This window comes from Carassius auratus, chromosome 49 (assembly GCF_003368295.1).
Source record: "Carassius auratus strain Wakin chromosome 49, ASM336829v1, whole genome shotgun sequence".
Taxonomy (NCBI): Eukaryota; Metazoa; Chordata; class Actinopteri; order Cypriniformes; family Cyprinidae; genus Carassius; species Carassius auratus.
The window spans coordinates 693,600-707,679 of record NC_039291.1 but is presented as its reverse complement, the minus strand read 5'-3'; the positions used below and the strand labels follow the sequence as shown (position 1 = coordinate 707,679).

The window sequence follows — 14,080 nt, the reverse complement described above, 5'->3', positions numbered from 1 at the left end:
ATCTTTTTCTTCCACACTTTTTTCCTTCCACTCAACTTTCTGTTAACATGCTTGGATACAGCACTCTGTGAACAGCCAGCTTATTGGAAATTATTTTTTGTGACTTACACTCGTTGTGAAGTGTGTCAATGATTGTCAGAGACCATTTTGAAGGCTCAGTAAACCTGTGCAGGTGTTTTGAGTTGATTAGCTGACTGGCATGTAATCATATTCTAATTTGTTGAGATCTTTAATTGGTGGGTTTTTGTTAAATGTGAGCAAAAATCATCACAATGAAAAGAACCAAATTCTTAGACTACTTCAGTCTGTGTGCATTTAATTTATTTAATAAATGAGTTTCACAATTTGAGTTGAATTATTAAAATAAATTAACTTTTCCTCGACATTCTAATTGAGAACCATTTGTTTCTATGATACAATGGGAATGTGTTTTTTTTTTTTTTTTTGTCTGATAAAAGCAGTACAAATAAGACCAGGATCGCACTAACACTCTTAAAAATAAATGTGTTTATTTATGTCTTTAGCACTTATTGGACTTTTTATTGCATTAAAGGTTCTCTGCAATTGAAAAAAAAAAAAAAATATTTAATCATACTTCATCAGTAACTCAAATTAAGAACATGTATGCTGCCACCTCTGTGCTTGACTCTGAAGCATTTACTGTAGCTATAAATGAAATTGGCATCTCCCTGAAGTTAACTCAATTAACTTAGGTAAACTGTATTGAAACAGGAAGGTGGGCTACAATGCCACTTTGGCACAGTAGCAATGAGATCTCGAAATGGGCTTCAGAGCTGTGGGAATATTACATTTCATACCAATCAACATACTTTTTTGTTTAAGTGTCCACATCTCACCTTTCTTATTTAACCCAATGATAAATAACCCTTTCAGCCCACCACTTACCAAACTTGGATTTCCAGAACAAATTAAATTGAATGTTTCGTTGCCCTTTTTGAGAGGTTTTATAAAAGAAAGAGAGAGAGAGAGAGAGAGAGAGAAGTCCGGAGTCCATTAGTCTGTAGATTTTTTTTTTTTTAATAAGTAATATGGGGTCATTCACACAGACCATATTTTGTGTTCCAACGTACTGCTTTTCTATTGTTTTTCTATGTAAATATGCACTAGACGGAGGTTTGAACATTGCGCTTCTGTCTTGCATCTTCTTGCACTTGATTATTACCAGCATTCTAAAAACATGGTGCTCAAGTTGATTTTTAAAAAGCACATCACTAGACCTGTTTGTTTCTATTTCTATTTCACTTTCTTGCACTTTGTGTTTTAGAACACCAAAAATTTAAGTAAAGTACAAAGTAATACTACATTTTGAGATCCACACAGGTTTGTGCTACGGACATAAATAATACCTCAAACTGGCTCAGAGTGCTTTTGCAAAAATTTTATCGAATACAGTTTTCCCCTGGCAGATAATGTAAAACGTAAAATGAATATCATATATATCATATTTGAATCCCACCTATGAAGAATGCATAACACCCTGGCAATCACATAGCAATGTGCTAAAACAACTCAAAACACCATAGCAGCTCCTTGCCCACAATTCTGTTTGGTGTTACTCTGACACAGAAATGACCAGCTTCAGCTTTAGATATTTGCAGTTCTGCAGATGTTTGAGCTTTATGCATAGTCAGAAAAATCAAGTCTATCCACCAACCCACCCATCCAAACCCCTTGGGATGAGTCTTGGAAATAGGAGTAAATGTTTTTGAAAATGTAAATGACCACTCAGGACATAAAGTGATGTGAGTCATTGATGTTCCCTTTGAAGTGTTCAGTGTTCTGCTGAGAGGATGGATCAAGCAGATTGTTTTCAAAGGATTTGTAATTGGTTGCATTAGTAAATTTTTTTTTTTTTTTCTTACAATTTCAAGGTGCACATCAATGCCTCTTTCAAAATAGGGAATAGATTTTGGGATATTGTGAATAGGAGACTTAAATGGCTCTAAATAAAGGGGTATTGTTGTTGCCTTGGCGACAAGCTAGACAGTTTAATGTCATTTTAAGGGGGCTTGCTTTAGGAAAAAATCTCTCTACATTACAAACAGCTGCAATCTTTGTAAACTCCCCTCTGTATATTTCAGAACTTCCATGAGGAACCCATTACTTGACCTGCTTGCTCTCTTGATGAAAGGGGAAAATGTAGTGTAGTGTAGTGTTGAATTTGTCATGAAAAATCTGAAATGTGAGGCATTTTAAAAGCAAGCGCTCTGTAGAGTGTTTCACCTTTTAGGATTGATTGATTGATTGCGCCTTTTGCTTGCATAACTGTATTTTTTCTGTATGTCTGTTTTCCTTTCTCTTTCTTTCTTTTTTTGTCCCTATATATATAATTATTATTTTAATGAATTCATGTATTCAATTGTTTGCAGTTGTGCAATGGAGGGTCTGTCACAGATCTGGCTAAAGGTATGCTGAAAAGAGGAGACCGCATGGATGAACCCATCATTGCCTACATCCTACACGAAGCACTCATGGTAAAATCCCAAACCAGTCTCGATCCTCTATATTTTAAAATGTATACACAAGTGTATAGTTTTAGTGAGCCTGAGTCAGTAGCATGTGCTCTTGTCTCCGAAGGGTCTCCAGCATTTACACATCAATAAGACCATCCATCGAGACATCAAGGGCAACAACATCCTGCTCACCACAGAAGGAGGAATCAAGATGGTTGACTTTGGTGAGGAAGTTGTTCTTTTATTGGGAAGGGACTGCTGGCTGTGAAAGAGAAAGCCTGAATGATTGATTGTGTGGGCTTGTGTGTGAGTGAGAGCCCGGATAGCTTGAAAACAGTATTTATTTTTCACGGGTCAAAGCCATTGCATGCAGCATTTCAGTGCTAATTGAATAGCACTTATTTCTTCTCATCAAGAGCAGTCAATTTACATGTATAGTGATGATGATGATGGATGTTTATCATGCTTGGATTAAAGCTCCTGTCTGTCCTCATGTCATTGGGACAGAGGATATTGTCTGCTTTCGTTACTAATGATTTGCTTCTAGCTTTTCTTAACCCAATGAAGCTCTCTCAAATGAGTGTGTTAAAACAGAGCTGCATGATGAGATGCAGTCATACAGCATTAAAAGATTCAAGTTCGCCTTCATGATTCTGCTTCCTTTTTTACTAATTTTTTTTTTCTTTCTCTTTGGAGTATTACAAGCTCTTGGTGCATAAAGAAGATTTGTAAAGTTGCAAAGACTAAAGTCTTAAATCCACAGAGATATTCTTTATTAAGTTAAGACTCTGCCATGCCCTCCTAAAACAGCTCATTCAAACTTGATTCTAGGCATTACATTTCCTACGAGTATTTGCGGTGTTCTGCCAATCACAATGCACTGGGTCAGCTGGCCAATCAGAGCAGACTGTAGTTGTCGGAAGGAGGGACTTTGTAGAAAATGACTTGTTTGAGAGAGGCATAGAGCCAAAAATGTGAACTTAAAAAGCTTAAACAAAAATGTGAAATATTTGCACACTACATGAAAATAAGCTAAAGCTGAAGTACTAAAATTACGAATAATAATAATAATAATAATAATAATAAATATTTTTGAAAGAACTAAAAACTAAAATATAAATATAAAGTTATACTAAAATGATACTAAAATAACCCTGATGTTTATCTTATATTTTACAGTGGCTTTCAGTGTAGTCTGAAGTTATTACCCATTTTATTTATATATATATATATATATATATATATATATATATATATATATATATATATATATATATATATATATTATTTATATAAATATATATATATATATATATATATATATATATATATATATATATATATTGATTGAATCTATATATATATAGATTCAATCAATCTATCTATCTATCTATCTATCTATCTATCTATCTATCTATCTATCTATCTATCTATCTATCTATCTATCTATCTATCTATCTATCTATCTATCTATCTAGTTTTCTCAATATCTCAGTGTATTTGTGTACAGTGTATGTGTAGACTTTGCAAATATACTATTCACAATATAGCACTGCCTCTCATTATTTATTACTTAATGAATCTGTCCTCATCAAAAAAATCAGTTAAACTGTCCTTTTTTCAAAAACGACACTGGTTCGAAATAAAGCCATCTCTTGATTTCCAAGCATAAATATAACAATGAAACAGACCATTCCTGAATGCCTCTTTTCATTACTCATGAATGAAATTCATTGAGGCAGTAAGTGCAGCATTTTTAAGAGCCTCTTCCAGAACAACGTCCGAGAGCTTATAAACCTTTAGAAAGCCAGAAAATGCTTTTCCTGAGAATAAACAGCCAATCACATGCTTCTGTGATGTGGCACTGACTAATGTTTGCTATGATCCACGTGTTCCCTTCATCCCCTTCACTATTAGTTTCCCAGCCTAAAATCCACTCTAAATGTAATCTCTTTTTAGGTAATTCTCTATTCTCTAATTTAGCTCCTGAGAGGCAATAGTTACACCTCAATGCCTCCAAAGACCCCCTCATAGGGGTATTAGCCCCAGAGCAGGGGCACATAAAGGCCATAATTACTCAACTGCATCCAAGGGAGATAACGGGACCTCCTCCTCTTTTTAGGGAGGTGTAGGGGGATGGGCAAATATAGAGAGAGAGGAGTTGGAGTAAGCTCTGTGGAGAGAGAAAGAGAGAGAAAACGAAAGAAGAGAGAGCGTGACAGAGTGATGACTCATGCCAGAAACTCAAAACTGCTATAGCAAAATTACTGTCAGCAGAAAGAGCTTGTAAAGGACATTGACTTGAGCTCCTCAGTGACATCACAGAAATGTGACCAATAGGACTTCATCAGCTTATATTCAGTGTGTACAGAGCATCATTATGGCCTGATCAAGACAAGTCACCTTTATTTGTATAGCCCTTTGTCACTATGCAGCTTTACTTTAAATACACATTTGTAATGATATAGTTATATATATTATGTTGCAATGTATGCAAAATTGCTAAATTCTAATATCAGACACACTACAGTTAAAAATTACAGTCATGTTCTTCTGTGTAGTTTGGCATAGTAGTCAACACATCGAAATGAGTGCACTTTGAAAATAAATTATTGAAACTGATATAAAATGTACTGTATGTAATGTAAAAGTTATAGATTGATGTTAAAGTGTACTCAAATGTGTTAAGAGAATAATAAAGAGATTTATATATAGCTATGACTGGTCCCACTTTAAATTAGGTGGCCTTAACTACTATGTACTTACATAAAAAAATAAGTACAATGTACTTACTGTGTTCGTATTGTATTGTAAAACACTTTTGCTGCTATTGAGGTGGGATAGGGGTAAGGTTAGGGAGAGGGTTGGAGGTATGGGTAAGTTTAAGGGTGGGTTAAGGTGTAAAGTATGGGTCAACAGTGTAATTATAAATTACAGAAATTAAATAAAGATGTAATTACATGTAGGTTTTTTTCAAATATAAGTACAATGTAAAAACATGTATGTACACGATAAGTACATTGTAATAAATTATTAATTAAAATGTAAGTACATAGTAGTTAAGCCACTTAATATAAAGTGGGTCCCTATGACTATATTCACAACACAGCAAATCATCGATTATAATATATAAATATTGGCAAGAAAATGCTAGTGAGTGATTTAAAAAAAAAAACTAAAACCACTGTTGTTTTTTTCCGTGTGTGCTATTGAAACAGTGTGTGTGTGTTCAGACTTCCCCATTTTGTTTCCATTGGAAAGGGCCTCAGTGCAACTCAGATTTTCGATTATTTATGTTAAAAAAAAGTTATTTGGAGTCGCAATGAAACTGAAGCAGCAACAGAACAAAGTGTGAAGTACATCCTAGTGAATTGGGAAATTATGGATGAAAAATAAGTAGGACAAGGGACAATTTATCGATTGTTGATTGGATGGAGGCAGATCTGATTTGAGCTTGCAGTCAACTATAAAAAAGGGGCAGGGTATAAGTGGAGGATACGATATAAATGAAAAAGGAAATATATTGGACACAATGGAGTATGTTTTACAAGGAAATACTATTTCAATCGTTCTACCTCATTTTCACATTCAATGTTGATAGTCGCTGTTCCTTTGTAATTATTGGTTCAATTTACTAGCCATTTCTGAGTGAAAAATAAGTCAAAGTAAATCCTTCATGATTTACTTATTCATTTATTTATTCATCTGAACTAAATTTTCCAGCTTGGAAAACAATATTGACCAATACGCATTCAGGATCACAACTATCCATTTTATAATTGACTGTTTAATCTGTATAACCTTAAATGTAAAAAAATATATATATTTATTTATTTAATTTGAGAAGTTATTGATTGATGCCAACAAAGCAGGGACTTAATTCTTTTCTATTCTCTGTCTGCATCAAACCACACAAATCTAACTTGAACATTGCTCTTTTTTTTACCTTCAACCTAATTTTTCCGAAAAGAGTGCATTTGTTGAGTGCCTGGCCGGAGACATGCTGGGGGCGATATCTGTCCACTGTCAGGAATGGAGCCATGGTGGGCGGGTGGCTGTCGGACCACGGCTGTATGCAAAAGTTCCTTGTGCCCACGTCTCAGAGCGCTCAGAGTCACGCTGGGCTGATGCGTTATCTGTGTGAATGGACCCACGCTATGCTGAGCAGATAAAACCCCCACACTGACTCATCTGAGGGGGAAAAAAAAATCAGCATTATTAGACAAAAAGAGCGAGAGGAAGGCAGAACTGGAGGAGGGCACTTTAGTGGCTTTGTCATGAATATTCTAATTGGCAGTGTTATCTCTGATGATTAAAAATGGCCCCGGGGCCCTGTGCAGATCTAATGTAGCAGAAAGGGAACAGCCACAGGAGACTTTTTAGTGCTCTCTCTCTCTCTCTCTCTCTCTCTCTCTCTCTCTCTCTCTCTCGCTCTCTCTCTCTTTCTCTTATTCTCTGTTCTGTTGTCCATTTACAGTCCAGAGCATATGTGAATCCATGTTTCTGTATTTGTCTCTGGCATAGTGGGGATTAAATGTGTTTGTGAGTCTTGTGAGGGCAACAAATTATTTTTGATACTGCCAAGAATGGGTTGTTTGCTTGGGATTCAAAATATAATCCATTTAGAAATTGAAAGAAGATTACTTTGAAAACATACCAAATATGAATCATGTGTTCACAGTAAAATTCAGCTCTAATCTAAACATTTCAGATTCTGTGTGATTTACAGGTTTTAATTAAATTTAAATTTTTTGAAATCCAATTTTCTAATAATCTTGTTCCCAGGACAGATATTTACATATTGATGTATGTGCTTGGAACACGTGAAACTACACTGTGAACACACACCCAGAGTAGTGGTCAGCCATTTTTGCTGCGGTGCCCAGGGAGATGGGGGTTCGGTGTCTTACTCAAGGGTCTCACCTTAATCTTGGGTTTTGATGGTGGAAGAGAGCGCTATACATTCACTTCCCCCATCTACAATTCCTGCTGTTACTGAGACCCGAACCATTGATTTTTGGGTTACAAGACATAACCATTAGGCCACGACTGCCCCTAAATTCAATATGCAAACAGATATAAAAAGAGACCAATCAGATGTCGGTGAGATTTATTTTAAAGTAAGCACATAAGAGCCTTACAAAATTCTGTCTTCTTTCAAAACTCTTCCTTTACGATCCATTATGTCTTTTGAAACCCTTTTGACTTATAGCATAATGTCCGTTCTGCTCTTACAGTGATAGGGAATGGTGACCACAGCTCTCGAAAAAGATTTTGAAGTCAAGTTTTTAGGTAAATAATGACTTCAGTCTCCGAAGGCTTAAGTGTCAGTGCTGGGTTGCTATGATCCCTGCATCCAAGACAACACATTATTCTTTCTTTGTGACCTTGTTTGATCTCTATTCAAATTGTGTTTACATTGCCTCTCAGCTAAACGCCAAAACAGACAAACCAAAGACATTCCTTAGTTCCATAAGTCATCCACTGAATCTGTACATAAAGTAGTGTTTCTTCCTCTCATCAGGGGTATCAGCCCAGCTTACAAACACCCGGCTAAGGAGGAACACTTCAGTCGGAACACCATTCTGGATGGCACCTGAGGTAGGAATGTCGGCAAATAGTTAGCAAAGTATCGAGGTGACTTTGTAAGTGCAAATGTTTTTCTTTACTTCGTTTTTCCATACTATTTCCATATGAGATAGGGGATGAGGACTACAGCTCTGAAGTTGTTTTGAGAGTCAACATTTTCATATGACTCAAGGGTAGAGGCTTACGTGCCTCAATTGTCCCAGGTGTCAATACAATCAAAACACAGAGATTTACTATTAGTGCACATTTAGACTTCTAAACATCTGCGGTGAACCTTCTGGTTTCATTTCTGGACTAATTGGATGAAATACTAAAGACACTGGACAGTTTAAGTTTCTGGGGTAAGACCACCTGTATTCAATTTCGTGTTTTTCTATCTGCATAAGGTTTACTGTACAATAATATAGGAATAAGTTAGTTTTTTCTCACATTTCTTGCTTTTTTGCTTTATATTTTTATATTTATCTCGTCCCTGATTAGTCTCTCTCTCATAAAATATAAAATCAACATGCTTTTAGTGTGTGCAGTATTCTTATTTATTTTCTGTATTATTAAACTATTTCTATTCTGCACTATAAGGTCCAAGTTTCAGTTGCTTGTGTAGTACAACATACTGAATGTGCAATACATAATCTAAAATAAATGGTGGAAGAACAATTTATTTCATAGAATGACTTTACCAGTGTAGAATCATTTTGAATTTAATTTAATAAAATCATTTTTCTATCATTCTAATTCCAATTAATTATTCCAACTGTAGCCATTATTCCAACTGTAGCCATCTCTTAAATTCTGAATTTTATCCAGCACTGCACATTTGAAAACTGGCTTTTATTGACATTTTCTATCCCCAGTTTTAAATTTAATTTGAACATTTAATTTGTGTGACTTCTGTGGTAGCTAGTTAGATTTAAGATGGAAATGTATTTTAATATACATATTACACACAAAAAAATTGAATTCACTGTGCTCAACCAATGCTTAGAGTCAATAGATCCTTGTAATTACACCAAATGGGAAAAAAAAGGATCCACACTCACTTGAAAACGTAATGTTTTATTGTATTTTTTATTACACATGAAGAACAAATTGATCATCAGGATCATAAATATACATATTAAATAATAATAATAATAATAATAATAATAATAATAATAAAAGAAATATGCTCTCCACCTTTAGGTGGAAGTCATTTTTTTAAAAGTGTATTTATTGTCAGATTGTGACCAATACATAAGACGATAAAATATGTGTTATTTCTGTGCTCTGGTGACAGTGTTCAGCAGTCAGTGTCCGTTATAAACATTTGCAGTTCAGTAATGACTGTGTTTGTGTCTTTGACCAGGTCATAGCCTGTGAGCAGCAGCTCGACTCCACCTATGACGAGCGCTGTGACGTGTGGTCTCTTGGTATCACAGCCATAGAGCTGGGTGATGGAGACCCGCCCTTGGCTGACCTTCATCCAATGAGAGCTCTCTTCAAAATTCCAAGGTGACCCGCCTTCATGTTTGCATGTTTGACTCTTGTTGTACACAAACGCTGATTTGCGTGTCTACTGTACACGATATTCAAATGATATTCAAAAAGACATCATGGGTCAGGTTTGTTTCGGCATATGGAATAGTTTGTGATTTTAGCATGCAGATGGATGGCACTGTTGCTTATTTGGGCCTTGGAGCTCAGAAGCCAGGCTGGTTTCAGTCAGATCTTTTTTGTAGGGTTAAAGCAGCTTTAAACTATGTCATTTTTTTTTTTTTTTTTTGGGGGGGGGGGGGGGGGTAGGGGTTTATACCCTTTTCCTGTTATGATATGGAGTATCTGTGGAAGTGTTACTAGTATCTGATTTTGCAGATAAAAATGTTGACACAATATAAAGTACTTGCTCTGTCTCTTCAGTTGATTTTGGTTCCGTTGTTGTCCTTCTTGTGGTCTGTTGCTGTAGAAGCAGGATGTGGAGTTTGGTAGCTCTGGAATTTGTTCCGGCCCTCCTCTACTGTGATTGGACACAAAAGCGTCAAATGTGTTGCTACTGTAGATCAGAAGATACACTGGTACCCACCCATCCCCACCCCCACTGGCGCCCCCTTAAAAATACTAAGTGCCTGATGCCCCTGATTGGATGGCTGACTAAAAAGCGATAATGATGAGTACTGTGTTTAACCAAAGTTGGACATTCTTCAGCGCCTCAACGAACTTTTGCTATTTCAAAAACATGGCGCTCCCACTGAAAACAACTTTAAAAATATAAATATTTATATAAAGAAATAATAATACACTAACATCTCTGAAACTATTGGCAGATGTTATGATAGACAACATTTTAGCGATTGGGTTTTCATTCAGAAGGCGGGGCTTCCTGTGATTTAGTTTGTTTGTTGTATGGCTATTTCTTCTTCTTCTTCTTCTTCTTCTTCTTCTTCTTATTATTATTATTATTATTATTATTATTATTATTACTATTATCATTATTATTGCAAAATCTGGCAGAATTTTGACTTTTTATTACTAAATCTAGAATTTTTTTTTTTTTTATTACTCTCATGTTTCAGGATGACATAAGCCAGGTTTGAACTTGCAGTGCTTATGTTGAATGATTCTGTCTTGGGTAGAATCAGAGGAGATCTGGTATGACTTTGGTGCTGTAGGTTTTGAGAGCTGGTGGGCACATGCTGATGGGATATTAAGTGTTACATTTGTGTGACCTAGATTAGGCCAGACAAAGCCTCGAGCCCTGGGCCCAAAATATCTGTTTTCAATCCCCCTCCTACCAACAGACAGGAATACACACATTTAGCCTACGGACAGGAGAAAAATTAACCAGAAATAAACACATCCCATGATAGAGCTGATACACAACCTGAATATGCCTGTTGTTGTTGTCTCGTGGGTTTTGAATGCTGTGCTCTTAACATTGTGCTTTAAAATGCAGAAGGCTTGTTCTTTTCATCTGTAATGTTTTATTTTTGCTGCTGCATTTCAGATAAGGATGCACTTTAATAGTCTAAGTGTTTCTCCAGCCTATTCCATGTAAGCGTCTAACATCCGCTGTTTGTGTGGGGTGCAGCGTGTGATAAGCAGAGATGTATGCCCCCCATTAGGGTAATTAATCACTGTCAGAGGCACAGAGTGCCCATGACGTGCTAGCCATTGGGCTGGAGTACACCTCCAGAACCCTACTCTCCCTCTGCTAAAAGCCCCCTTCACCAGGACACCAAATGATGGCTAATTAGCTCTATTGTTACACAGCAGGGAACGCTTGTCAGGTCCTCTGTGGCACCATTAAGTGTCTATCTACTTACTTATCTACATGTACAGGGAAAAGCTTTCTGGCAGCCTTCATAGACAAAGCTTTTTCACATCAGCACACACTTACTTAAAAAAAAAAAAAAAAAAAAAGACATCAAATATAATAAAACAACAAATAAAATAAAAAACACGGACACCAGAGAAAAATGGCAGTATTTTTACCTCACTGATTATATATATATATATATATATATATATATATATATATATATATATATATATATATATATATATATATATATATATATATATATATATAATTTATTTATTTATTTTTAAGGAGACAAACCATTAAATAGTAGTATTAGCAGTAGTAGTAGTCTGCAGTTTTTATTACATTACATTACACCTCATATGTGACAACTTGCCATGGTCTCTTTTATACGTAGCACATGCAGATATTCATTTTTTTTCTTTGAGTATACTTAATATTGTCTGTACTTATAAGGACAATTGAAATGGTTCATCAATTCACCTAACAGACAATTTTAGGCAGTATTCTAATAATCTTGTCAAGTGAGAAGTGTCTTTTCGCTTTAAAGTTAATGGGATCAATTTGATGTGAACTGTTGTCTCCTCATTTCTTTCACACACTTATCTTTGTCTATCTATTTGTTGTTCTCTGAACAGAAATCCTCCACCTACCCTACACCAACCAGAGCTCTGGTCAAACGATTTTAATGATTTTATATGCAAGTAAGTAACACAGGTTAAATTTATTTGGATTTACATGTACAGCAGTGGCAAATCCAAAGTTTCTCTTTTCAACGCTGATTTTGTGAGATAATTACTTAACTTTCTCATAATGCCTCGTCATACTCCTCCTACTGTTTGACCAGTACAATGTTTGTAACTGAAATCTCCAATTTTTTGACTGTGTCCCCTTCAGGTGTCTGATAAAGGATTTTGAGCTCAGGCCCAATGTGTTTGACCTTCTTCAGCATGTCTTCATCAAACAGATTGTGGGCCGAGAGAAGACGCTGCAGAAGCAGCTGATGGAGCTAATCGACCTCAACCAACAAATGGGCATTATTGAGAAAACCAGGTAGTTAGACAAAAAAATAGCTCTAGTACTTTCTGAGAGTCATACAATGTGTTTAAAATGCCAAAAGTTTTAATAAAAATTTCCACAAATAAGAATGAGATGAAGCCTCGAGCCATGTGACCTAGAACAAGTATCATTCTACATTTTGTGCAATTAAGTGCACTTAATTGTATTAAAGTGTTGTAAAAGTATACTACTCAAAACGTGAGGTATATTAATGAAATGACTAATTTAGTGTTCCTCCAAATTTTTTTTTTTTTTTGACTGTCTATAGTCGATCTGCTAATATCAATCCTGTGTACTCGCTGAGCACGCTCTTCGACCTATGATTACAAGACACACCCCTTACTGCTGACTGGCAGAAAGTGCATTTTGGGACTTAAATGTCAAATGAAAAGTTATCCTTTAAAATTCATTTGAACTTTCATTTGAAATAAGTACACTTATCGAACATTCTAAAGCACATGTGATGTGCTTGATTATCATTTTAACTGTAGTGCAAGCAATACTACATTTAAAGATAATGTATTTTAATTGTAATAAATCACAACTTCATAATAATGTGTAAATAAATATTTTTTTAATACATGACATACACGTTTTATTAGAAATTAATTTACAGTATTTTATGGCTGTCAGTGCATTCAGCAGTATATTTTAAGTACAATAGAAGTAATTATGAAATCACATGCAAAGATTATAGTACTTACCTGTATGGTATGTCCTACTTAAAGGGATAGTTCACCCAAAAATGAAATTTTGATGTTTATCTGCTTACCCCCAGGGCATCCAAGGTGACTTTGTTCCTTCAGTAGAACACAAACAATTATGTTTAACTCAAACGCTTGCAGTCTGTCAGTAATGAAAGTGAATGGGAATCACGGCTTTGAGAGTCAACAAAACATACACAAATAAAACCAAATTAGACCCTGCTGCTCGTGATGCTGCTACATTGATGTGTTAAGACAGGAAACGATCGGTCTGTGCAAGAAACAAAGTCGTATTCATACTGTTCATACATAGCGTGTTCGCGTCTCTTTCTTCAGTCAGCATGTGGATCGTCTTCTTCTTCTTCTTGCTTTATGGCAGATCAAAGACTTATAAGTGCATTATCGCCACCTATCTCTCAAATGGACCATTGACACTATCCACAATCTCAATTATAAGTGTCAGTAGTCCATTTGAGAAATGAAGGATCTCTGCTGACTGCAGTACTAGCCATTATAGCTGTACCAGAGACACCTCACAACAACCACTGCTATGCCTCTAAGATATTAACATCATTTTTATTATTTAAGCCATCTTGGAATAACTGAAAGGAGAGACAGTGATGCCAGGTATGATATATTTATGGTCAGTCACATGGGTTAGATCGAGTGGATGTACTTCCTGTGGATGTAGCAGTAGCAGCTTCCTGTCTCTGAACATTATGTTGTGGCAACTTCCCTTGCAACTTTCCCAAAAGCTTTATTGTGTACCCATTGGTGTGTTCTTGTGTTTCGCAAAATGTCTTGTGAAGCAGCTAGTTAATGTACAATACCAGTATCACTGAGAACATTTCCTTGTATCTTGTGCTTTTCTTGGCTCTGTAATTTCCGATCTTAAGAGTGCTTAGGATGTAGGGTTTATTCAGGAGTTGCTCTTTCAAATGTGTAATTACATGGTT

The 14,080-nt window shown here is 35.7% G+C and overlaps 1 protein-coding gene across 1 annotated transcript in view; it reads left to right on the top strand.

Moving 5' to 3' along the window:
• Window positions 1-14,080, top strand: part of LOC113065996 (myosin-IIIa-like) — a 61,325-nt gene that overhangs the window by 20,402 nt on the left and 26,843 nt on the right. Inside the window, exons 4-10 of the mRNA XM_026237544.1 lie at window positions 2,391-2,495; window positions 2,599-2,698; window positions 7,999-8,075; window positions 9,409-9,554; window positions 12,000-12,065; window positions 12,259-12,414; window positions 13,713-13,751. Of these exons, the coding sequence (XP_026093329.1) occupies window positions 2,391-2,495; window positions 2,599-2,698; window positions 7,999-8,075; window positions 9,409-9,554; window positions 12,000-12,065; window positions 12,259-12,414; window positions 13,713-13,751 (689 nt within the window). The remainder of the gene's footprint in view (window positions 1-2,390; window positions 2,496-2,598; window positions 2,699-7,998; window positions 8,076-9,408; window positions 9,555-11,999; window positions 12,066-12,258; window positions 12,415-13,712; window positions 13,752-14,080) is intronic.